Raw genomic sequence first — 27,825 nt, forward strand, 5'->3', positions numbered from 1 at the left:
CAAATGGCCTAGAATGCCTTCCGAGCTAATGAAATGCAAATATCGACTCTTTAGTTGGGTGGGAAGAGGGGGAAGCGACCTGGCTCCTAATCTTCACACTGCAAGGGACTTCAAGGGGTTTATAAAGGTAATCTTTGAGGGGAAATCAAGAGTAGGATAGTGGTGGATGTGGTGGGGAACACCCCTTAACGCACATTTGGTGCCTTGAGAAGAACTGAATAAATACAGTAAATTATCAATCATCATCATCATTGTTTGACAAATACTTACAAATATTAGGAAATTGAAGACGAACATGAGGTACTTGACACAGCTGAGGCAGTCGCCCTCCATGGCGGTCCCCCGCGCTGAAGCTTCTCCCTGCCCCTGAAACAGCAAGACAAACGGACAAAAATTGTTATTCAATGCCCTACCCCAGCCATTTATTATAGTTCTGCTGAATGAACGGGAGTATTCACAGCAGAAAAAGGTATCCAGCTGCAAGTGTCCGGAAACGTCACCCTGTGAAAACCTACCCTCAAATTGTTTTTGTAATGAGTCCTGCCTGTCAGATACCCACGACGCCGTCGTTTTAGATAGCGCAAGCTCAGCAGAAACACCCAGCAGAAACCCTCAGCAGTAAAAGAAAAACAGCAGAAAGGCTCCCAGAGAAAATCTAATCTTGGTTATTTCCCTCTTCTCCTTTCCCCTATGCAAAACTACACACGTGACCCAAACACCACAAAAAAACCTAATTTCTAAGTTTATAGTCTAGCGCCACGAGGTGATTGGGCCCTAGTTTCCGTCTCCCCGGACCAGAGCAGGTCCCCTGCATATCAGTGGAGCTTAAACAGGCGCCGTGCATCTCTGAGCGATCTTGGGCATATGATAGCCAACAGGGGTCTCATTAACTGACAACACGTGGCCCCTTTAGTCCGGAGCCTGTCCCATTTAATTTAATGGGAGTCAGGAGCCTGGAGGGGGCTCCGAATGGCCATTCTTTTACCTGACATAAACACACTCTCCCTGATGAGGACCTGCGCAGGAAGCACTCTCACATAATGAAGAGACCCTCCTTTTTCATTATAGGAGACAACATGGGACTGGGAGACCCTCAGTCCGTGACCCCCCCCCCCCCCCCCCCCCCCCCCACTAACCATACCCTCTATTCTATAGTATTCTGGCCCGTCAACAATGCGTCCCCATGTGTTGAAGGTATCTACCATCTGGTAAACAATTTAATTGTCCAAGGGAGTAAACTCAACGTCTCAGTGTTTTTCCCCCCCTAAACTCGTCTGAGGCAGCTCATTGCCCCGCTATAATTGCGATCTCTGTGGAAGACGAAAATTAATTATTTTGCAGAAACAGGCTGGCAGTCTTTACTTTGTAGTGATGATTATTTATTTGCCTTCCTGCCTTGCCAGAATCAAGCCCTGGCTAGATAAATAAATCAGACGAAAGGGAGCTGAGACGGTTTGTTTTGGAGGAAAAAAATACGCAAACAGCAGTTGTCTGCAATTCAACACGGGCCAAACACAAGTCAGGACGGATAACCTAAATTGCCGTCTCTCACTTCACTTCCCTTCTGGGATTTACCGCACGTCCATCACGCATGACGGTTCTCATTCTTTAGGCAGCCCCTTGGACTGACTGACGCGCTGCTGAAAAATCCACTCTCCTGGGTGAACTCTGTGCTCATTGCGAGCAGCGCCGAAGGCTTCGGCGGCACTGCAAACGCGGCCTGGCTGCCTGTCCAACTGCCCGGGTTAGACAGAGTACACGCACGGGCTCCTCGGGGAGGGGGGGGGGGGGGGGGGGGGGGAGGAGTCGGCGCTCAACCCCTGACTGTGGTTACATTTCACGGAGCTTCCACGTTTCGCAGGGGGAAAAGCTAATAAATAACAGGTATATGGTCAGACACTGTAATGATACGCATTACTGCTGAGGCGTAAGAGGTGCACGCCCAGGATTTTCTCCTTGCACCGGCTAGTGTCCTAATGATTATTTTCCATTTCCTTCACTCTCCCTGGACTCTGGGAAATTGATTTAAGGCTGTGGTTAAACACCTCCTCTAAATCATAATGATATGCTCGGGTATTGATCATTCCAGCCCGTGGTGTTCTGAGAGCAGCAAGTGGCCTCGTTGCAAGAGATGGGTTTTAATTACACCCCTCTTCTCCCCGTGCCCTACTGGAAGGCCTAACCGGGGCACAGGAGGTCTTAATTGAGATTTGCATACATTACAGGCTGTAATGTGGAAGAGAGGCCAATCGCTCTCATCCTCCCTCTCTTCCATCTATTCAGTCCAGGCCGTGCATGTGATGGGAGAAAATGCATTTAATGGAGCGTGGGATGAAAAATGGCGGAATGGGGGGGAGGGGAGGAGGTGATGGTGGATGGCTGGAAAGATTTAGTTTTAAAGCTTAACGCATGTTTGAAATCGAATGTTTGATTCCGTTCCCGGCCTTGCCCCTTTCCCGCCCTCCTCCCACTCAGGGTGGAATCGCCGTCTGATTCGCAGCCAATCTTTTTTGAGCATTAAAATGTATTAGCAGTTATAAAAATGCAGAGCGCCGCAAGGACCCGGCCAGGCTCGCGGAATAACAAGTCCGACGGCGCAGCGCTGGCGCAGTATAAATCAAACTGCCACCGGACCCTTGAGAAAGTGCAGAGTAAACAAAGTGGTGTTTCCCATCGAGCCCCCGGGAGAGCAGGTCCTCATCGATCACACCGCACCGTCTTAGAACCAGAGGGTTACCTCCGCGCTGGCTCCCCTGCTACAACAACACTTCATGCAAACTGAGATAGATTACCGTCGGATTAAAAACAGATCATCATCAAGGAAGAAATGCTTTGCTGTGCGCGAGTGTTTCGATCTGTTCGGCGTCAATGTGGAACAAAAATAAAACGCAGCCGCTTCTGGGACACGAGGCTTGTTCTAGAATTATAGAAGTTTGCAAGTCGGTGAATAGGCAACATGTTTATCTAACGTTCTAAATATCATTCAACCGGGGCGAAGGCCGTTAGCAAACTCTGCAGCTGTCAAGTCACCACAAAATGCCACACAGTACTAAAATATCCACCTTAACTCCTGCTTACTGTACCCCGAGTACTGATCCACAGTCTGCTGGGGCAGCAAAGCCAAGGAGGCGTGACGGATTAATGAGATGTGATCCTCAATCAGCTGTGCAGCAGTGTCAGACGCCAGTCTACTGTAAAGAGGACCAAGTCATGACCTACAATGCTTTCCTTGGATATAGTATATAGCAGAAGGACGGCAAAAACGGAGACAATAATAGACGTAGTCGTGTGATATTTTCAGTCTGAAACCGCACGAGGCCTTGCTTGAACCTTAACACAAATCAGCCCCCCCGGCCAACCGAGTGCAATAAGGAGATAAAGAAGACGTCGTCCCACACGGCAGGGGGTGGGGGTGGGGGGCTCCCCATATTAATAGAACATCCTTGCATGGCTCTCCTTGAAGTTGACACCCTGAAGCACGATTAATGAAGTGAGCCCATATTCCCCCCCGCTCCACTCGCCACCCGCCTCGCGCAAATGGATAAGCAAGACAAGGACACGGTGTCTGCATCCGAGCACCCCCCCCCCCCAACCCCCCAGTGCCCTCCCCGCCCCCTCAAATTCATTCCCGAGACGCCGCTAAGGCCCACTTCACCCGGGACACGCGGCCGCATACGAAACCATCATTAACACGGGGGACAGCGCTGAGCTCGTGTGGATCGACGCTTGAACCCGCCGAATGCCATTGACCCTCTAAACGATCACCTGTGATGGACCCCTGGGGAGGGTGCGAATCCCTCCTCCGGGGCTCTTCCCATGAGCAGGGGTCCTCAGCCCTCATTGTGCTACGACCATCCTTGAGCCACAATAGTCTCACATTCGGATGCGTCGGATACCCGCTAATTGAAGCACTCGGCGACCCCACACACGCACGCACGGCCACACCCTTCATCTCAATTAAAAGCCCATTTTCATCTTTCGCCACGACTTGCCACATCAGTCTCGGCGAGTGCACGCCTCAAAGTGGGGAGGAAAAAGGGATCCTTCCATCGCGGCCTGCGCCGGCTTCCCCCTGAGGTGCGCAGTCCCTTAATGAACCGCCAATTAGAGGGGGAATGAGCCCTGGGCCGCGCTGTCACGCGGAGGGGCTTTGAAGCGAGCTGAATGCCGATCGGCGTTATCACCCGTTACCCCCGCTCTGCGAGGGCGTGGACTCGCAGACAAACACGGAGCAGCGAAACCGTGGAGGGAAAAGAGTCCGCTAAAAGTAGCTCAAAGGCAAACCGGGCGCCGCGGTATGTGTTGTAGCGTGCGTGGGCGTAGCTTCGGGAGAGCACAGGGGTTACGGCGAGCCTGCATAGAGAGAGGCGCTCGCCAAGTCTGGGTGGCAGGCCTCCAGTGTCCTGGTGTGGCCCAGATGGGAGAAGAAAAAAATACTAGCATTGGCTCGCCCTCGGGGAAGGAATCTTCACAGAGCTCAGAATGCACATAGTACAGTCATGTAGAACATGGGGTTGGGCTGTTGGGCTCTCTCTCTCTCTCTCTCTCTCTCTCTCTCTCTCTCTCTCTCTCTCTCTCTCTCCTCTCTCTCTCTCTCTCCTCTCTCTCTCTCTCTCTCTCTCTCTCTCTCTCTCTCTCTCTCTCTCTCTCTCTCTCTCTCTCTCTCTCTCTCTCTCTCTCTCTCTCTCTCTCTCTCTCTCTCTCTCTCCTGTTCCACCACAGTGGAGCCATACTCCCGGAGTAATGCTGTCTGTAACGTCAGGGCTGCGGCCACTGTGACCGTGACCCCCCGGGCCTGATCAATGCCTCTAAGTGGTGCGCCTCTGACCCCGCACACTATAGAAATTTGATTCTGTGAATCCTCCGGGGCAGTTGTCCCCCGACCGGGCAGCTGACACACTCCCAAACAATAGGCTGATTAAGTGGGGAAGGCTCCCAGTAAGAACAAACACACTGTCAGATAAGACACTGACCATGTGTTGTCGGTAGTATACTGCGGGCTACATTCTTTCCTCCCAGAACCGGGCACGCAGCCAGCTGTTCCCTCAGAATAATCAATTCTTCATCCTCCCAACGATTCTCCAATGCCTTTTTATTAGAAAATACAGGCCAATGAAAAAAAAAAAAAAAAAGGCTGCTGAGAATAGTCAGCGTGTCCTTCCTGCTTGTTGCGTTGGATTTGGTGGAAGACATCTGATGAGGATGCACAGAAGGAGGCTCGCTGTTCAGCCCTTCTTTGTCGTACCACAGACTCCACGTGCCCTCGTTTCCAACCTGAGATCACTCCTTAATCGTGTCAGCACCTCAAACTGGCCTCATCCGAGTGGATCGATAGCAGACCTGAGAAGACGCTCGTTGAGCCATTGATTTGCTCGAGCTGCGACCGGTAGTTGACTGGAAGCCTGGTTAGTCAGAGCGAGGGGGTATGAGGCAGCGTTGAACAGTCGTTACACAGACACCACGGCTGTCCGCCGGGGCCCGGGGCCTTTCCCCCCAGGGGGAGATTCACAGGATGAACGCTTTGGGGCTTTCCAGGATCCATTTGTTTGTAACTCAATTTAGCACTGAAAGGCGAATAAGAGTTGGGAGTGACAATGGTAATCTATGCGTCTGTCGTCGTGGCGATCTCACCCACAACACGCCTCAGTGTCCAGAGGAATGAGGATTCACATCAATAATTAAAATGTGTAACAAACGTCTACTGTTGAAGTTCATTAAACGGTTCATTACCAAAGACCCATTAGAGGAATAAGTGACAGGAAAGATCTGCCAGGAAGTGAGTCCTACTCCCAACACACTAAAGGTCTGGTCCCATTGTTGTCTGTTGTGGGGCATCATGAGTAACAAGGCTCCCATCACAGATGGTCTCATCAGGGGTGGAACAGTTGTCGGGACACGTCCTGATTTACGAAGGCACATCCTTCTCACCCCTGAGGGGATCCGAAGACAAAGGGCGACTGGGACGTGAGCACGTGTTGAAGGGCCAAATACCACACAAATGTGGGGCTCTCGTCTTGAAACGGGTCAAAAAGAAACAACCCCTTTGATCTTTTAAATTGTTAAGGCTTATTTGAAGTTAGCATATGTTTTTGTATGCATAATAATTGTATTATCTAGGCCCTGCGCTAAAATCCAGATCTATTCACTTAAGGGTCTCCAAGGCAACCCCGGATATGGGCTGAGAGTGGTCTTTGCCTGCGGAGCACTGTTTGGCATTTCCCCTTAACACCAGTTCCTGTTTCAGAAAAACAAAAGACTGCAGACCTGGGCACTTTAGTGTGAGGGGCCAGCCTGGCCCCTGCCATTTGTTTAATGAGTGATCACTCACACCCTGTTTCAGGGCCATATGGTGGCCTAGCAGACAGCTAGATCCACAATGTAAAAGGCCTTTAACCTGTTTACTGCTGATTGATGGTTTCTCTGCGTGTGAATGATTTCCGATGGCTTATCCTATGCACGGATAGGATTACAACCAAGGAAAAAACACACAAAAAAATAACACTGCTAAAACAGCCGAGACCCTTGAGTTTTGAACACGGTGCAGATCAAAACACAGCCTTCAGTAGTATGAGCTTTTGTTTGTGTTTTAGTTGGTTGCCTTAGATCAAAGCAACACTGCGTTCCCCATGTATCTGATAACATCACATATATCAAGGGCTGCGCCACAAATTGAGGTTAAGGAAATAAAGTTTTTAATGGCTTTGCATTAATAACACACATAATTGCAAAACACGCAAATAATTATTATTCAATTTACCCCTAATGTTAAACTGCTGCTACAATGGATTCCCAGGGGGGCCTTGAACTTGTTTACGATGAAAAAATCAATAAAGAAATTGGTTCGTCATGGATTATTATTAAGCATATAATTCGCAACGCCTTGGATGACTTCAAAGTTGGAAATGTCAAAAACGTCTGAAGACTGCAGCGTGGTTCAAATCAATCAGACCTGTCAAATTTGCACAGCGACCGATTTGCACTTATGTGAATGCTTGTGTTACGGGCTGGGGTGGTGGGGCTTACTTTGGGGGATGTGTCTGCGTTTGAGATCCCCTTTGACCTTGAAATCTATGCATGTCTTCCATTCACATGCGTGCTCTGAATAGTAATGCCATAGATCCCAATGCAAATCAGAAGCTACAAAAGACCAGGACTGGCCTGCTGTGAAGGCTGAGAGACTTTCCATTTTTTTTTGTACAAGGGAACCTGGTTAACACACAGCCCTGCTCTTGATCGAATCAGAAACAAATTACATTTTTCTGCACCTGCTGTCAGTACCTTTCTAAAACCTGTCCATCAACAAGTGATTGTTGTGGATTGTTTATCCTCCAGCTTCAACACAGACAGGAATACATTTGAAGGCATGATGTCTGTGGAGCCGGCACAGCATGCACCCAAACACAGAGACTGTACAGACGCTGAAGTGAAAGTAATGACTGAAAGATATTTCTCAGCTGAGTGATTGGTTTATTTTGGTTTATTGCCAAAAGATACAGGGTTTGATACTCAATGTCTGCATAATGCCTGTAGGCCTCCTTAAGCAAGATTATTAACTCATCTACGAGCTCATTAATAACACATATCTGAAATAACCCCAAGTGCCAGCTAAATAACTAAATAGTGAAAAGACATTTCATGTAGAATTATGAAAATAGAAACAACTTAATTACATATGCGTATCATTAAAACAAATCCCATAAGCAGGTTTCTTATACAGCTATTTAAACCACAGTGTTGAAATTTCATTGTTTAATTCAAATAAAAAGGAACGCACCATGAGTATCTGCCTGTTGGTTCCACTTGTTCAATGGAAGCTGATGAATTCTCTTGGCTTTTGTTCCTCTCCTGTTTTCATGAGCTGTTGAGAGAGGGAGACAGAGAGAGAGACAGAGACAGAGAGAATTATTAATTAAAGGGACTTAGGCATTCATTGCAGTCCTCATTTTCATAAGATTGATCACCAATTTAGGAGACTTCTTAGAAACTGATATAATTTATTTAACACTTGCTTCCGGCAAGAGCTAATCCAAGAGTGTAATGTTGTTTACGCCCATTTGAATACTTTTGACTCGACTTCTGCTGGAGGCAAAAATCGAACAGGGACAAGAAGTTAAGAAGCAAAAAAACAGCATGTAGTAGAAAGGATTTAGGTCATTGCTGTACAGTAGCAGTATAACATTTTATTCTTGCCATTAAAGAAATACAATCTCTGCACCCTCCCACACGGTTAATTATCCATTAATAATAGGGCCCGAAAATTCACCACTACTTCCATGTATAAGCCTTGATTAGCATCTGAGCTCATCCATTATTCAGCGAGAATAGCATACCTTGCTAATTATGTGTTGCTGGTTTCAACTGTCAACCACCACCTCCAATGCCTGTGTGGCTAACAAGCTTAAATGCTTTTAACTTTTCTCTCTTTCCCTTTCCCCCTGAACAATTCAGCCATAAGTGTCTCCCAGGTGAAAATAACAATCCAGTATGGCGATAAGGTCTAATTAAAACCACAGACATCCAAGGTTCGAGGTGAAATAAGTTGGCGTTACGGGCTCAGACTGACACCTAACACCTTCGGAGCAGGTTTCAAAGTGCCTACGCTTACAACGATGCCATCAAATACACTCGGTGAGCCAACTACAGGGTAACAAGCAACATACAGCCTGCCACATTAGATAGGGGAAATATAGGCCATGAAAGCTGCTCCTGACAGGATGGAGCTGGGGAGAGGTCCCAGGAGTATTCTGGCTGATGGCACCAGCCACATCATATGACACGCACACACTTGACGCGCACACACACACACACACACACACACACACACACACACACACACACACACACACACACACACACACACACACACACACACACACACACACACACACACACACACACACACACACACACACACACACACGACACACACACAAAAGCCAGCTGACACTGACAACAACCACAGCGCCAACACAATAAAGGACTGTGATTACATCTACCAAAGGCAATCAAAGCCAGAGTGAGGAAATGGACGATTGTGAGAAGTGGGAAGATGTTGGAGAGTGATAGCAGCTCTTATCTCGGGAGCCTTGAATTCAGACACTGCAACGCATCAACAGAGGAGGACAATCAATAACAGCGGGGGCGGGTTGAGGGCACACATAGTACATGTGAGACGCAGCACTGGCTAGACCGCCCTGGAAAGCAATATTTACATTTAATTGATTGATGATACGTTAGCAGAGTTTAATGGCAGAATATCCCCTGACGGCGAGCATTTGAGTCAGCTTCCCTCCTGCCTCTGAGCATCTATTTGAACTAAGAGGCGCAGATACGAGTCTTTCATCATCATTTCTGTAATGTTGCGATTAGCCGAACAGGACCATATTTCGTCCTGAAGCCTGTTGCCGAACACGAGCCTCAGATGAGTCCTTGTTGCGAGCGCCATTAGCTGGCGGAGAGAGCAACAATGGTGAGGGTCCTGCGTTATTTTTTTTGTTTCCATGGAAACGTGGTCCAGGGAAAAGCCGGAGCACCAATAGAAACGTCGGAGCCTTGCGCTATCGGTTACGGGGGGGTGAGAGAGTAGAGATCATCGCGGGCGGACAGGGAAAGCACAACAACGGGAAGGACACTCGAGGGAGGGACCAGAAAGGGCAGGCCACCGAGTGTCTGACAAAGAGAGGAAAGGCCGCGCGCAGCCAGACAATAGACCTCGTCTGCATCTCCTCAACCGGCCGCCTCTTAAATAACTCTCGCTTATCAACAAGCCATTGACATTTAGGAAGTGGCGTGCGCACACAAGAGCGTGTGCAGTGGAAGGATGAAGGCCACTGTTCATCGATTCGTCTCTGTGGATATTTCCAGCCCTGAATATATCCTGATACATCTCCGACATCAATGGCGTATCATCAATGCCCGCACTGTAGATATTTTCACATTAACAAAAAGGTGAGAACTCAACCTAACCCCATAGTGGGAAACCTCATACATAAGGCAAACTATACATGCATTAGTTATAACACCTAGCCTATATTACATATTTAATACTCCTCTATCCTTCGTTTTTTTGCATTGTTCTCGCTTATGCCACTCCATCCTGTGCATCGGCCCGGGAACCATGGGTACAAGGTTGGAGGTCGGAGGTCAGAGAACAGCAGGGGCTTTGATCAGGTGCAACTTCCTCCAGGGACAGGAAAGGGACACATAAATGACAGAGGAAGTGACTGTCCTTTCCGCTACAGGACAACAACAGAGCTTCTCCTCTGGGGCTTACAGATGTTCAGAGTTTACGGGCCTGTAGGCTCCATGCTTTCACCAAGGTCCACTTTTTGGACTCCAAACCTAATTCATTAGCTTTTAGGGTATTAACAACATCAGAGGGGCAATAAATCCACCATTGGGAGAATGATCACTGGTGCCACAGAGGCCCTGGTCGGTGCTGAGAAAAAACGAATTAGCTTTATTGATTGAATACTAGTGCCAGTCAAGCAACCAGGGATAAGCGTAATCCATTAGCATGGAGAAACAATCATTAGTCTAATCAGAGGATATCACACAAATAATCGTTAATCTTTTTAGGTGTTCCGAAAAATCATCATGCTCTGAACTTCGTCTGCATTAATGGACCTAATTCAAAATTGAACTAGGTCAGGACTGTGCTTTCCAAGCAGTTAACAGGTACGCAGCCCATGCGCGTGTGATCTACAAGGTGTTGTTCCAAAGCTCATGGAAGCTGACAAGGTGTCAGCCTCCAGGCTCTGCACAAGAGACCAAACACTAACCAGACCATTCTGCATTTAAGCGTTCCCTCGACCTGGATCACATCTCCAAAGATGTACCTGATCAGAGAGAGGACAGAGGGGTTTGCTGCACACGGGGCCCTGCATAGGCAAGACCCTTGGGGACATCTGAGGCATGTCTCTGAAAAGAGTCAACCACCGCGATTCCCTCCAGCACCACGCACACCGCTCAACAGCCATGGAGATACTTGTTGTTTTCCGTCACCATCTGCCCGCCTTTCCACCCCAATCTCTCCCAACACTCCCCCCTCCCCCCCCCCCCCCCACCCTACCCCCCACACACACACATCGCACCCCAAAGTCTCTTGAGGATCTCAGGGCCTGGTGAGGGTAGGGAGGGATGGGGGGGTGCCCGAGGTGATGGGGTGCAGGGGGGGGGTAATCACCCAGCAGCGCTTTGAAGCAAGCTCGTTTAAAGAGGAAAAACCTGTCGGATTGGACCAAGGGGTGAGGATGGAAGTGGAAGCGGATCACTCCGAGGGACAGGAAAGGCCCTGAATGCTGGGAGCTGGGGGGGCCCCTGGGGACACAATTAGGGCCAAGGGTTGGTTTTTTTTTAGCGAGGGTTAGGAAAACACACCAAGGAGTGCAACAGCACAGCTGCCTAAGCCAAGGTAAGAGTTCATTACTACATACACAGAAGAGCCCGCGGCGATGGCTATAACCTTCATCTGGTGGTGGAATAGCGCAACCAACCGACGTTTTACCAAGTTATTAGTGAACGAATATAGCGTCGAGGTTCAGACTGATTACGGAGAGTGGCCGGCACTCTGACTGTGGTTTCAGTTATGTAGCAATAGCAAAAGTATTAGTAGAACAAGGTCTTTCATTTTCTGTGATGAAATGAAATGCCACAGATAAATGGTCCGGTTAAATTAGTATAGATTCGAAGAGTTGAAACGATGTGGTGTTATTACGTGGGATGATTATTGATTAACCTTTGTTGCAATCTCTGAAATGCACAGTGTTAAATATACCAGAACTACAACAGCTTTTGTAGGTTCCCAATGATTCATCGCTATTGAATTGAGTCTATTCTCATGATGTGGAAATGTTTAGTGGTTGGCACAGGGAAAGTTGTTAACCAAACCACATTTAACCTGGTTTCAACTTCTCACTACCACAGATGCTGGCAGTGATGGAGGGGTAACTCTTCTTTTATTCAAAAAGGTCTGCAATTCTTAACAAACTGTTAGCGCATTTCACGCAGAAATAACAAATATTCCACCGCCTAAGTCAAGCCAAACACTAACACTAGCAGATGTGTACTTAAGATCCCATCTGGCATCAACTACTCAGAATAATTTGGAACCTGATATAATACCATGCAGCGTGTTTTTCAAAAGAAATGCTTTTGCCGCATTAAACGCTGTGGACCGAAGAGAACCATGTTTCCCACATGGGCCGAGTTGTGACACACATGCCCTCACCCCTAGACCCAACCTGTTGCCGGCAAACCATGAAGGGGGCCAAGGGGTCACCGTGTTAACAAGCAGATTGGAGAACATCTCAGGAAACAAATAAAAACGGAAAACACACACCGTTACATGTGCAATGCAACTCTTTCATAGTTTACCTGCATCAGGGGACTTCCACCGTGAAATAAGTAACTACCGCCTTATTTATATGGCAAGCTGTCCAAAAAAACTGATGGATGGCTCCTACCTAGGGTTACCGTTGCTTTCCCCATTTAACAACATTAGCACAATAACATTAAATATCCCAATTCAAAACCCTAATCGTGTTAGCACAAAGCGTGGCTACATACCAATATGCACACACACACATGCACATGTTGAACGGTGGAACACAAACTAAATGAAACATTTTGTGGAACACTAGAGAGATATAGCAACCTTACGGTATCTAAAGTAGTGCAGCCCATACTACGACAGCCGGGGCATCTGGTTTTCATTCTATGTGGATTTTCACTGCATACCTCTGTGTCCACCGGCATACTGTATTTACAGAGCCTGCACACTTGCAGCGGTATACAACCAGAGAGAAATCGAAACATCGCGCCGGACATGGAATCAATATTTCCCTACCATCCGCAGAGCGGTGTTTGCCTTGAGCTCAGCAAGGTTTGCAGTCTATTAACAAAGATCTTCATTACAAATCTGGAACAAAAAGGTGGGAAACTGCAAAGCCATTCCAACAAATAAACGAGACAACTCGCGATATCCTCCCGAATAACACCGCACCAGTTAGCGTAAGCCGTGCGGTGGGTTCCCAGCTCAGACTGATGGTATTCCACGTCCCAGTGGGTAAACCAGGGGAGGCCGTTCAGGAGCAGCGGGCCAGACACCCCACCGGGTTATGGGGGCCAGAAGCCTTGCATCTGGATCATTTCCTGCACCCACGGGGGAGCTCCACGCTGGGAGCGTTCTCGTAAAAGTCGCACATGTGCCGAAGAACCTCTCGCCTGTGCCCACCCCACCGCAGATGTCTCACTCCCCTGTAAGCCCCATGATGTGTGGCGAGTGTGATGAGGCAACTCATGGCATACTGGGGATATCACAGTTTCCCCCCCTGTACTGTCTAATGCAAGGGAGTGTCTGCACTTAAATAGCAATTAAAACAATCTTGCCTAAAGGGGGTCTGTCTTACGGTTCTTAGCCGTGTTGGTCTACAGAGCGAGCTGAGCACGGTGGTATGAGGGGGGCTTACTTGAGGAGTGGCAGATGGAACTGCGGCAAAGTGGGACAGAGAACCAGTGCGAGTAGTTAAGGGAGTTCCAACCTTTCCAAATCACTTTAGCTCTCATTCCTTTCCAAAACTAAAAAAAAAACTCAAAAAAAAAAAGAAGTCCAATACTCAAGAGGACTAGGGGCTGAAAGATATACTAGTGGAGATATCCTGCCTTTAAACCAACCCCAGGAGGACTCCAGGAGAGAGCGTGTGGTGGAAAATACAGGTCGGACATTTTCCAAACACAGCAATCTCGTGAAAAGTACTTTTTTTTTTTTTTAGGAGCATTCCTTCGACAGGCTGGGAGAAGCCGCAAGCGGACAGACGTCAGGAGAAAAATCCTGCTTGGCTCGACACAAAGAGCACTTAGAGAAATGAGATGCAATCTAGTTGGCTGCAAACCAACCATCCAGATAGGAACAGGCGGTACCAGCTAAGAGAACATTAACTTCTGCTATAAAAATACATAATAAAGAGTTAGACGTGAAACATCGATATTACCAACAACGGGAACAGATTTTAGATTTGTAAACGCCAAAGTAAAAAGTGTTGGGAGTCATTTGGCAGGCCTGGTACGGGTGGGGGGGATGTTTTGGGAACCAGCGGCTTAAGTTTAACTGGCCACTCTCAAACACTTTCTCTGTGGAAACACACGAAGCTTCAATCCCGGGGTCTGTGGGAAAAGGGAGTTCACGCAGTTACATCACATTGATTTATGGGGGAGAGAGAGAAGACGGAGTGAGGATGGAATCTGAGCCGCTTGGAGGAGGTCCAAGATTAGGTCCCTTAAGAAATACAAGTCAATAGGTTTTCTCCACGAAACATAGGAGGATATGAAGCATTTGCAGGGTGGAATGTGGCCAAAGTGATACAGACAAGACGGTCCAGGCCAATGCGCCTGAATGATTTATGCTGCCCCAACCCTAAAATATGCACAGTACAAAAAAAAAAGCAATTTCTGGATTGCAATTACTGCTGTGCAGTGACACGCGTAGTGGAGCTCATGACACTGGATACAGATGTCAAAATAATGGGGATGCCACAAGGTGATATTTCCATTTCCTCAACTCTAGGGGAACTGATGACAACTGAATTGCCAGATCGGATGCCACCGGTGGCTAATTGGGGGCGGGTGGGAGAGTGCGAGCGAGGCATGAGCGTGTGGAGAAAACATAAGGCTTAGTAGGGCACCGATCATCAAAAGCACAGTGGGACATTTGGAAATAAACAACTTTTGTTTTGTACCGCCACCATCATTACCCAGAAGACCACACCGGCCTGATCTGACCGCAGCCAGGAGGATCGGTGTGAAAGCCATTATTGTGGTTTCCGCGAAAAACATTTAGTGTGCGTGTGTGTGTGTGTGTGTGTGTGTGTGTGTGTGTGACTCTGGGGAGCTCAGAGGAGTGTAAACAACATAACTATCTGGCAGTCTTTGTTGCCTGGGAAGGAGGAACTTTCACCCATTTAAAGAGGCCGTTGGGGGAGTACCTGAAGGCCATGGTTCACCTGTAGAATGCACCACATCACTGCTAATCTGATAAAGCACATAATGCACAATGGGTGGAGGACGTGTGTGTGGTTTGGGGGGGGGGGGGGGGCGGGGGGGTACCCAATGACAGCTCTCCCTTCCAAGCCTTGCGCAACAGCCGAGGTGTTTCGTTAAAATGCGAAGATTTAACTCAACGGAGTCAAGCCACATTCACAAAAAGGGGATTATGTGCCGTGAACAGGAGAAAAATAAAATTGCATTTCATCTCATTCATTTCACTGCATGAGACGTGAGCTTTGATGGCTGGCATCGAACGGCGGAGATACGAACAAGGCACTGGGGATTATAAAACGCACTGTATGTGTAATGAGCTGTGGAGGTACAATAACAGCTAAACGCTTTTCTCTTTCAGCCCTTCTCAATCTCTTCCATCCATCTCCAATGTCTCGGCGTGCATAAAACGGTGCGATAGAACTTCAGGTCGGGCCAAAGGCAATAGAATAAATAACTAGACAAGTAGAGGAGCACCAGATGTGTGATTGAGCGGCTTTGAGAGCATTGAATATTGACTGGGTTATTACACGTCGGGGCAGGGGGAGAGAGTTGCTGGAGAAAGTAACAAACTAAAACCCATACATGACACACACACACACACACACAAAATACGTTTGGCCATCTGCTTTATATTTGAATGAGAAAAACTGATCATGTCAGACTCCAGAATGCCTGCAGCAATAGGAAAGAGGACCGATGGCCATTCAACACCCACCACCTCCTCAACATCCTCTCTCCCGCCCAGAAAGCATAATTGGCCAGACTTGATTTACTGCTCCAGAGGCCAAATTAGCTGGAATCCAATTTTTTGTAGTATTGACCAAATCAAATTGCTCCATTTACTTTTAATCATGTTTACTATTTATATTTTGACTTCTTCCATGCAGTTAAAGCAGCTTGAAGATGAATGCATTGCTTAGCACATGGCTTAGGGCAGGTGTTTGGACTCCTCTTCATGGTTTCGCAGATAACAAGAAGGAACACACAACCCAGGTCTTAGGAGACACCCAGATAATGACTTTGGCTTGAACCTCGGCGCAGAGAGGCATCGCGCGACCCATCTCCTGCCAAGTGTCATCGGTCAAAAAAGGATCATCCGAGCACGTTTCCCAGCATGCACGTGGTTGGAGAAGTGCCTGAACTATCTGGTGTTGCCCCATCTCGCCCCTGGCAGCCAAACTCCGCTTGCGATTCATCTCACACAACGTTTGGTGAAAATGAGTTGGAAGACTGCCCCTTCCCCGTGGCCACTCAAATAAGGTGATTAATCAAAAGCACACCATGTGTGCCTATTATTTACAGAAATACACCACCACCACCACCACCACCACCCCCAACACCACCCTCAGGTCCAAAAGACAATTTTTTTTATCCACTGGTTGGAAATCAATGAACACTGTATCCAATTTAATTCAGCCTCCCTGTCTGTCGACTGCCACCTGCAGAGGCTGTGTTATCAGGGGCAGGCACACGTGCGTGGCTGAGCCACTGGATGCTCCAGTCAGAATTATTAGTCGTGAAAAGCGTTTCCATGACAATATCAAACAAGGTTCACATGCCTTCACTGGTTGCGGCTGGCGTTTTTTTTTTGCTGGAGATTCTCCCCAGCTCCATCTTCAAAGACAACCAGAAGGTAGGGCTTAGGTGCCCAAGAGATTATGCCTCACACGGTGTGTGTGTGTGTGTGTGTGTGTGTGTGTGTGTGTGTGTGTGTGTGTGTGTGTGTGTGTGTGTGTAAAAACAAAAATTATTGGAGAAAGGCACGCTACCACAACTGAAAAATAAAATTTCTTTGTGTACTTTTAATCTTTTTGGCTATAGCGTCCAAAATGGCTCAAACCATTTGCCAAATTGCCCGATTATAAATCAAACACATTTCTTGCACATCTCCCCAGTAAATGTGCAGTGGTGCGGGTCTATTTGCAGCTCTGGAATTTGCCTTACGGGAGAGAGGCCATGTTCTAGTTCAATGACCCACAAATGTTGCCTATAGTAATGCACTCTCAACGGATCGGGGAGCTAAAATTGTCATAAAGCCACATCAAAAGACCATTAGGCATTCCATAGTCTTTGCCATGTAATTGTTACACACCCCAAGGTATTACAGGAGCCATAGAACCAAAGTCAGAGCAGCAGAGACCGTTCAGATGAATTAATGTGGAAGTGTGCAGGGCGATTTCCCTCCAACGACTTAAGGAATAGCTTTAGCGCCCTCCAAACAGCCAGCGGGCCGGGTCAGACATGCGTGCCGCCCTGCTTGAGTAACGTCGTCGATTGATAACAGGCCAGGTGAGGCGGGGTGGTTCAGCGGGCTTTTTGTCTAAGCGCCAGTGTTCAGTGAGTGGGACTAATGGCGCAAGTTCTCACATCCCAGAAAAATAAACAGTAAACGACCCTGAATAACCAACCGGTATTGAGCGAGAACCTCGCTAAACCTCAGCGATGAGAAACGATAACACAAAAGAACTCCCTTATTACCATCACGAAGCCGCACACACGTCTTGACCTCGGTAGAGGCAACGTGTTCTACTATACATTAACAAACCCATCAGATCTACTACACATTAACAAACCCATCAGTTATACATTAACAAACCCACCAGCTATACATTAACAAACAGTTATACTATACATTAGACAACCCACCAGTTATACTATACTTTAACAAACCCACCAGTTGTACTATACATTAATAACTCCAGAAGCTATACTATACATTACCAAACCAATCAGCTATACTATACATTAACAAACCAGTTATAATATATGTTAACAAACAGTTATACTATATAAAAAAATCCACCAGTTATACTATATATTACCATACCAACCAGTTATAATATATATTAACAAACCAACCAGTTATACTATACATTAACAAACAGTTATTATATACATTAAACCACCCATCAGTTATACTATACATGAACAAACCCAGCAGCTATACTATGCATAAACAATCTCACCAGCTATACTATACATTAAAAAAAACATCAGCTATAATATATATTAACAAACCAACCAGCTATATACATTAAAAAAACAATATACATTAACAAACCAACCAGCTATACGATACATTAACCAACCCAATAGTTATAAAATACATTAACAAACCCACCAGTTCTACTATACATTATCAAAACCACCAACTATACTACACAATAACAAACAGTAACATATCCAGTCTGCGCCTGGTTCCTATGTTGACAAGACGCCGCTACTTTGGTCCCACTCACTTAAGGCTTTGATTGCCGACAACAGTGTAGGTGTGTTGTTAGAGGGGACTACGTAGCGGGGGAGGCATCATTAGGCCTTCTGTCTCCACCGAGGTGGACCTGGGAAGCGCCAGGGGATCTTTTTAATCAAACGTCCATGCCTGGTCCCCCCTCCCGCTGGATCTGTAAGGCAGTGGAGGCCAGCCGTTGGGAGCCTGTGTGCCTAATAGACCCGTGGTAAGATACAGCCGGTGGGGGGGGTGGGGGGGGACCAGGCTTGCATATAACACCGTTCTGACAAAGGAGGAATGACCAGGGACTGCTTGGGGACTAGGTTTGTGTTGGATTCAGAGGAATCAGAGAAACACCTGGTGGAAAGGAGGGAACCATTTTTGTGAACTCCTTACGAAGCAGTTTTACGAAAAATCTGAATCCGACGAAACCTTCCACGAGTACAAAAGAGTATTATTACAAGGAGGATGTGAAGGGGAGAATAACATTAGCCCACTTGCGCCTCGGCAGTTCTACTGTACCGTTCATAATTAAAAAAATAAGGGAGGACATCTCTGCATAGCTAAACACTTTCTGGGATACCATACTTAGGTTTCGTCTGAGAGAACTGTGTTTTGCCCGAATAAATGTACAACTGTATGTAATTCATCATGGGGAACTCCGCCAAAACAGACCAATAATGGAAACTAGGCTTATTCAGTGCAGAAATATACTCTGTATCTGCAACATCTCCACACAGAAACAAAGACTCTAGCCCCTTTTACGCAGAGATCCTGCAATATTGCCACTAGGCAGATCGTCATTATGCTGGATTTGCGTTTCTACCCAGAACAGAAGACAAAGCCGGCGTAATGCCACCCCCCGTGTATGCTTTTACATAGCATCCCGGCAGTCCGGAATCAGAGGCATGACATGTAAGAAAACAGCGTCAGTCTCTAGTGTGGGCGGAACTACGATGCCAACCCATTCCGTGTTTGACCGTTTTATACAGAAGGCGAGACAGAATAACGCTGCAACATTCCCGCTTTATCAGGATGTGTAAAGCACGCTTCCGTCGTCACTTACATACATTTGATAGGAAGTAGACCCAAATCACTTCAATAAAAAATCTGACCTGATACTGAAATCGTACACAGTAACTAAGTATTCTCTATAGATCTATGATTCTGATTAGATGGCAGTTATGTGGAATTAATGTACTAATCACACAAACAAGAGATGCTAGGGTTAATGGGATAACCGCTTGCCGACGTGCCAGGCACATATTTAATGGGTTTAAAATGATACAAGGCGTGATTGGTTGGGGCATGTTGAACATCTAATTGTCTGAAGTAACAAAATGTAACTCAGATGAATTAATTTGAGACCAAGAGAGCGAGCATGCGTGTGTGTTAGGATTTTAGAGCAACAATTATCCTGTGTAGAGGACGGTGTAGTAATAGTGTAGCAACAGTAAGTAATTAAAAATAAACAAGAGTGGGCCATCCCCTCGGGGCAAACTCATAACCAACTCAAGGTTACAGAGATGTTCTCACTGGGTACTCTGATCCACTATGACTCAAGCAAGAATTTCTTATTTTCCTTTCCTTCTGTTTTTCATTAGAAACATGCATTTAAAGAAGTGGGACACACACAATAAGCAGATTTCCTCCAAAACAGAAACACAGAGAAAGGAGAAGGAAGGGAGGGAGGGGGGGGGGGGGGGGGGGGAGAAGGAAGGAAGGAAGGGAGGGGGGGGGAACCCAGTTACCGAGGGCAGCGGCAAAGGAGGGAAAGACCAGGAGCTTGAGGAGAGTCCCGTTTCATCTGAAAAATGCCTGACTCAGGAGATGGGAGTAGCAGCAGCGAGCCCAGTGAGTCACAGGGAGAGGCTGTGAAAACAGTGCTGGACCGGGCCGGCTCCACAGAACCGCTCAGTGACAAAGAACCGAGGGTCGGCCCGTCTGGCCCGCAGTGAACCAGGAGGCAGACACTCTCTGTTATCGCTGCTTTCATTATTACTCACACAAAAACAACACAGGGTTGTTGTTATCGCATTACTCAAATGCACTTTATTATCAGTAGAAAACAATTAAATCACAAGAGTTCAGAAAAACAACAGACAAATGCATACGTTCACATAAGCTTCCTCTATGAACATTATTTACTTAATATTCCATTTTCATTACCATTAAAAACACCACCGCTATAACAATAAACATATTATCTGTGGATACGGTCTTTTAACAGACTCATAACAGGGTATAGACCCAAGTCATTAAGCCCAGACACCAAGCAAAAGGCCCACACGCTTACAAAAGCTTCTTATCTGCTTCGGTGGGGGGAGTTTTTTTTTTTTCAGGTTGGCACAAAAGATGGTGAAGTAAAAAGGCTCCAATGTTAAGCAGAGCGAGATGAAAACAATCCCACACCACATTCCTTTAAATAAGCACTTCCTCTGTCTGGGGTTCTGCCCGATTAGCACACTGCTTCTTCCTGCCCCATGTGCCAGCAGAGCCTGCAATGAGCCAACCAGGACCTAGCTTGGTGAAGCCAAACAAAAGTGGTTGGGTATCTCTTTAAAAAAAAAAAAAGGCCTTATGTACTACTGATTAATAAAGGAATGGGACAGAAACTGAGAAGCCCCCTATTCCCGACGGGCATTCCCCCAGGCAGCCGTACAGAGATTGCAGAGCATCGCAGTTCAAATACGATCAGAGATTGTGTGGGTTTATGTCTCTTCCTCAGTCAGGTAATCTTGTAGTGACTGGGCCCCTGTCTCACATATCCATCAGATGCTGACTGCCGGCCAAGCCTAAGCCCCCCTTTCTCCCAGCGTCGACTCCTCAGAGCGTCCGGGGAATGAAAGGAGCCCAAGGTGCTAAAGGCTTCCAGCGATAGCATAGGGATTTACAGAGTGTGCTCGCAGTCTGTAATGACCAGTGGGCTCCGCAACCAACCCGCCTTCAATAGACACCTGAGTGACATGGCTTATTAGCTCTGAAAAACATTGTGCCAGGGAAAATGTCGCTGAGGGGGATTTCTTGGGAGAAATGTTTTTTGAACATCCGAAGGCCGGGCTGGATGTCTCCTGGACTGAGCGTCTGCCAGCCCTATGAGCCTGTCAGAGAGCCCTGCTATCTGCCAGGGCCAGCTTGTCAAATACATACCTTTTGCCTCATTACCTGCCCGGCAAGGCCATTATGGAGGGAAATGCGGCGAGTGCAAGATAAGCACAAAAGCACAAATCCTTGGGTTGGACATAAACAAGCAGCCTGCTTCCTTTTGATAAAAGGGAAGTGTCAGCAGAGAGAGAAACTCCTGGACTTCCTGTTCAGAGTAAAGTCGGAGGGTCAGCCAAAACTGCACCTCCTCTTAAGCCGTGGACTACGGAAGTTCAGAAGCGGACATTAAGAACAACAGGGGGAAAGGACGGCATGAACGGTGAAAGAAACATGGGTTGCCACCTTAGAAATGGTCTTTCAAACCTTTCAAAGTGAAGCGTAAAACATTTTTACATTAGAGCTGCAACCAATTCAACCCTCAAAGATAAAACTGTCTGCCATCTGAAGAGCGAATCTCATTTCCATCAATATTTTTTCCGACAACGACAGAGACTTCACCCTGAGCTCATTATCTACCGCGCTCTCTCCACAACACACCCATTAAGTGAAGGGTCCTAGCAATCGAGAGAGAAAAAACACAAATAAAGCAATTTTCTCATTGAGCAAAGAGAGAGATGCTCTCCATTTAGTTCTGGGCTCTCTGTGGACTGCTGGCAGCACTGAAAAGCTGATGGTAGCGCGCTAGGCGCTCACTAATGGCCTGGCCTCATCTGCCATGTCGCGTTACGCCTCTCTACATGGAACTAAAGCTCCATATGGCCAAGGACATGACCCAGAGACCGGGGTGAGGGGGATGGGGCAGAGGGGACGAGGGGTAGAAGGACCAGGGGATGAAAGGAAACCATGGCGGGCAGCGAGGGGTGGAGGCCTTTCAGACCACTGATCAAATGGGCTCGGCACAGAGCTCCCTAATTTGCAGGCATAATCAGCAGCAGATATGGAGAAGCAAGACGGTGTGTGTGTGTGTGTGTGTGTGTGTGTGTGTGTGTGTGTGTGTGTGTGTGTGACCATGTGGAACCGCAGATTGGTTAATTTCAGCCCGTAATGAGGGGCTGGTCGGCCAGCAAGGGGGACCGTCCTGTCAGTCAAACTCGACTCCACTCTCTCAGCAACAATCTGCCACACACTCCATTTCACACCATGAGCCATTAGCCAAGGACTAAGGAGACATGGGCGCAGCGTTCCTCTCGCTGCACCCCCTGCGTTACACCAACCACCAGCCTTTCCACAAAGTTGTTTTCCCTGTTTATTTTGTCACTCCATCCCTGTAAATCGACGCCTCTGCTTGAGGGAAAACATGGCTGTTTCTGAAACGTGTGCAGTGGCGCCAATACCAGGTGTTCCGAAGCAGTGGGTGGAATAAACACCTTCCTGAAGACTTCCCATTCACTTCTAATTAGATTCCCTCTCGTTTGATGTTCTACGGTCCAAGGAGGATGTCAAAAAACGCACATAAATCAACGCGGCGTTGCCAGCCAAGTATTCCCGGTGTGATTCCCACCTCGTTGTTCCTCCTCCCTCGCATTATCCTGTGAACATGGCTACCGTATCAGAGGAACAAAACTATTTCCCCGGCACTGGATGAGCCAAGTTACAGAGAGTGGCTGCTGGGGGGCAGTTCATGTCACGTTGGCAGCTGTTTCAGAAGCATCAACACCGTCAGGGCATGGTCGGCAGCCACACACAAACACTCCTCTGTCTGCTGTGAACGGGGAGCCCCCTCTTTCCCGAGCCATTTCCACTTGGATTCAGGAAGAGGAGGAAGGAAGAGGAGACAAAGAGAGAAACAGAAAAGGGAGAGAGCGGGAGTGAGTGAGAGGACAGATAGAGAGGGGAAGGGAGAGGAGATCCGATTTCATCTGCGAATGTGTTTTCGTTGGGCCTGCAGGTGTTGGACCACGACTGGAGCTTTGCTGCTGCTTTACTTTGAATGAGTGGCAAACTGGAATTTGCTGAAGCGCTTTAAAATGGTTTGGCTCCAAGTTGAGAGACAATGGGAACACAGCAGAGCACAGACACTTTATCCAGGAACTGTCTGGAGGCTTTTGGAGACAATCTCAAAAGGCCATCATTATCATCGATCCACTGGTCTTAATTATCACTACTGCTCATTAGAACAGGTCTATATGCCCTCTGTCGAAATCATAATTTATCAATACTACTATGATGTACTATATACTATAACAATACTACAAAATAAATTATTCTGTAGTAGACATTTTTTAAATTGTATGCATATTGATAAGTTTGAATAATGTATAAAATGTATCATACATAGGCATTTTACTGACATGACACAATGCAAGTGTAAGCATTCCCTATATCAGGCCTGCCTTGCCTCATTACCATTTTCAAAAATGTAATTTGAATTATAAACCCATAGTCAGAAAACGACTGACTCGGTAAAAAAAAATACAACTTCATGGAATTCTGGATTTACAAGCAATGAAAATCGTGGGCACAACGTTAGCAGTGAGCACCACTGAATTATGTTGAAGCAGGCTACATCAGTAGGCTATTCAGTGTCTGCACCCCCAAATAACTTATATGGATTGTGCAGTGCCGTTGGCAATACTCCATCTCCTAATACGAAGTGGCAGTGAACTCCTGCCCTGCAGCAAGCGGGCAGCCGACAGAGACATCCGTGTGCTGACCCCCATGCATCTTTGGAGACGTTCCCAGTGATGACTTCCCCCCCACCCACCCCACTGGCACCCCCGTCTTTCCAGGCCGTCGCTTCGCGTGGGAAAGTCGCCAGCTTGGAGACTGACACGGCGCCCTTCTCCCAAGTGTCGGCTTTCTCACAAGGGCCAGACTGATGTGTATTAACCAGAACGTGATACCGTATTAAATCAGCTCGAGTGGTATATTTCCATGTTCTTAGTTTGATACGCCAAAAACTATTCATCGAGGACGTTTGTAATATTACTATGGCATCACATACTTCGATCAAACATAGAAGCTTAATATGGCACACAAACATGATTCTTCCTCCCGAGTGATGGAAAACGGAGCGCTTCTGAAACAGCCAAAGTACTGGGAAAAAACAGGGAATTCATTGGCAACACAAAACACGTAGAAAGGGTAAAGAATGTGGGCTGATGTCTCAGCAAACTGTGACAAATAACACAACTGGAAAAGCTGAGCGATCGCTATTATTTAGTGCACAGTAGAAGGGGTACAAATGAACTTCAAGAGGCATATTAAAGAAGCAACGCAGTCTCACCTCTCAGCAGAGCCTGTTGGTAAATCGCTGTTTTCCCACGGAGATGTCACCAACTCTTTCGGTACAACAAACGACACAGTTTCGCAGAATATTACCAACCGGTGGTTGTCTATACGCACCCCAAAAAAGCTTTCAACTGATAAAATCCACAGCTTTCTCAATCACTAATAGACTCAATGCGTGCACGGAGTGCTGGATCAGGATCGGTATGCAAACAGTTTTCTCCCCCAACTCACTGCACGCTGAAAAGGGAGGGCAGCTCAATCCGTCCAGTTGCGCTCCAGAGGGGGCGGGGACTTTACCGACGTCCACGCCCACTTTTACCTTATATATAAATGTGAGGCAAAAGGGGGCGTGAAATACTGAAATACTTTCACTCTAGTATACGACATCGGAATTAGCCGATGAATATTTTCAACCACGTAAACATAACGAAATATATTTTTTATTTCAAATGAAATTTTGCACATTTTGTTTTGCGTTCTAACGGGAGGGGGAGGGGCTCGCGAGGCCCCTTGTTTTGGTCGCGAGGGGCCAACAGGCGTGATTAAAGTGTTTTCTTTCCCCCCTCGCGCTGTCACACAATCTACTACAGATGGAGAGCAAGATAAGCAGTCTCGAGCCTGATCTCATCACACACACAATGTGAAGAAAAACACACACACACACACACACACACACACACACACACACACACACACACACACACACATACACACACACACACACACACACACACACACACACACACACACACACACACACACACACACACACACACACACATATACACACACACACACACACACACACACACTCACACACACACACATGCACGCACACAAACGCACGCACATACGAACACATTCGCACGTGCACCACGCACGCACTCTTTTTTTCTCTTTTTCAGTATTCACGACCTCGGAGGTCGTGACACTGACATTCCCTGTGGCAAACGTGATACTTACAACCCCCCAATACTAGTTAACCCGTGTATTCCTTGTTGATCCCTTTCTTATTGCTCACTCGGCCGTTTCACAACACCCCGTTTGACCACCGGTTTAAAACACAGCTTATATGGTAGCCTATCAGCGATATCGAAAGCCTTGTGTAAAGAATAACGATTGAGAGAGTATCAGGGAGCTATCGTCAGAGGTGCAGGGGCCTATACTCGTGAAATGAGAGTACCTCGGGCCTTTTTAAAACAACAGCTGTGAGGTATTTTCTTTTTGGCTCCTCGGAGGGTAGGCTGCGATGTCTGAAATGAAGTCATTGTTAACACGAGCCTCCCTCCTCCCTCGTCAGTCGGTGAAGAATCCCTCTCTCAGTCCTCCAGAGGTCAGCTGGTTCTCGGCAGTTGTTTTTTTTTCAGCCCCTGATACGCATCAGCAAAGCAACAGGCCCTCTTATGTTATTTAGCCAGTTAAGATGTTATCTCACAACCGGGGCCGCCGTTGTGATCCGTCCCTTGCTGGCCCGCCATGACGCTTCAGAAAGAATTAATTGAAGAACAATGAAGGCTTTGGATTTGTCGTTAATTAACGCTCGACAGGCAGACTGAAATAGATCCTAATGGGCCTTCCAGAGAGGATGTCAACAGTGTGGGTGCGAGACAATGAGTCAAGACATATAACGTGATATAAGCATACGGTGCATTATAATTACTGTGACCATGTTGATGCCACTTATAGCAGATTATCCAAACATGAACCTAACCTTAGTCGTTTGTCACTTTGTCCCCGTTACAAACCACCGTCCTCATTCAATGCAGCGTGTTAGCGTAAAAATAGATTGAAAGCCTAGTATTTTTAAACGCTGGATATCTTTGTCCAATTACGTCCACACTGTGGGTCGTGGTGTTCTGAACGCTATATAGTCCTAATTATGAATCATGTAAGGGAATGGTAAAAACTGTCAGGCTTCTCTGGCTCCGGGCCTAGTCCTAACGTGGGATACACTTTCTTATCACAGACACACACCCCCTTAATTCAATTTACACAGCCCACATTTCAATTTCACACACTTAGAGTTACTCCACATGCTATCTCATTAAACACACCACGGTCATGCTTCACATAGTGTCACACAGCAAACCTCTCGAGAATCACGCACACACACATGCGCACGTGCACGCGCAAACACACACACACAAACGCACACACACACACACACACACACACACACACACACGCACGCACGCACGCACGCACGCACGCACGCACGCACGCACACACACACACACACACACACACACACACACACACACACACACACAGTCACAGTAGCAAAAACTGTAATAGCAAGGCATTTCTCAACACAGCAGCACAGAAGTGATATAATGTGCATTGTGATTACATTATTTTCCTCAACATGTACTGGATAGTTTGTTTTGTCAATGTTTTCGCCTGGAAAAGAACCCCTTGTCAAAATAGAGTGCAATCTCCGTGCTCCATGGTAGTGGGGTGTAAATGAGACTGTAGTTGCACGGTGGCAGAGGGATTAGAATTCATAGTGCTGTGCTAAAAAGATGATGATTGCAGTTTACCTCGAAATTCAGTTTTTTATTGCATCCACGCAGGGAGCAGTAATACGTTATTCGTTGTAGACTATACAACCAACAGGATGCACACATTCACTGTACTGCCAAAAACCCACACAACGCTCAACCCACTGTAGGGTTAAACGTGAATGAATCTACATGACGCATAAACAAACAGACCCAGGGGAAGCCGAGAGACACAGCCCTCCTCAGCCTCATTCTGTCAGGGGGCCTCAGACAGTGCCCTAGGGGCCTGTGCGTAACGTTGCCCCCCCCCCCCACCCTGCCGATGCCCCCCTGGTAGGGGAGACCCACTGGGGCTGGGGCCAGAGGTTTTTATTGTATTTTCTCCTGGAGATGCAGTGCTTGTATTTGGCCTCTTGGCTGTTGACTCACCTGGCGAGAGTCCAGGAGACCACACACACACACACACACACACACACACACACACACACACACACACACACACACACACACACACACACACACACACACACACACACACACACACACACACACACACACACACACACAAACCAGCACAAATCGCTCACGTGTGTGTGCTCACACGTATACATGCAGGCTCATGCACCCATACCCGCATGCACAGGTTTTATTATAGAGACCATAGAAGGCCCCTTTGTGTTTTTAATTGTTATTTTGGGTTGTTTTCTCACTGTTTATTTTTTT

General features: G+C 47.1%; 1 protein-coding gene across 1 annotated transcript in view; it reads right to left on the reverse strand.

Annotated features, from left to right (window-relative positions):
- Positions 1-24,858, reverse strand: part of tspan18b (tetraspanin 18b) — a 30,644-nt gene extending 5,786 nt beyond the window's left edge. The window contains exons 1-3 of the mRNA XM_060060522.1: positions 24,597-24,858; positions 7,775-7,858; positions 271-366 (exon numbers count right to left, since the gene is read on the reverse strand). Coding sequence (XP_059916505.1) covers positions 271-366; positions 7,775-7,777 — 99 coding nt within the window. The 5' untranslated portion in view covers positions 7,778-7,858; positions 24,597-24,858. The remainder of the gene's footprint in view (positions 1-270; positions 367-7,774; positions 7,859-24,596) is intronic.
- Between the last annotated feature and the right edge of the window lie 2,967 nt (positions 24,859-27,825).

Source organism: Gadus macrocephalus, chromosome 9, assembly GCF_031168955.1.
Source record: "Gadus macrocephalus chromosome 9, ASM3116895v1".
Lineage (NCBI taxonomy): Eukaryota > Metazoa > Chordata > Actinopteri > Gadiformes > Gadidae > Gadus > Gadus macrocephalus.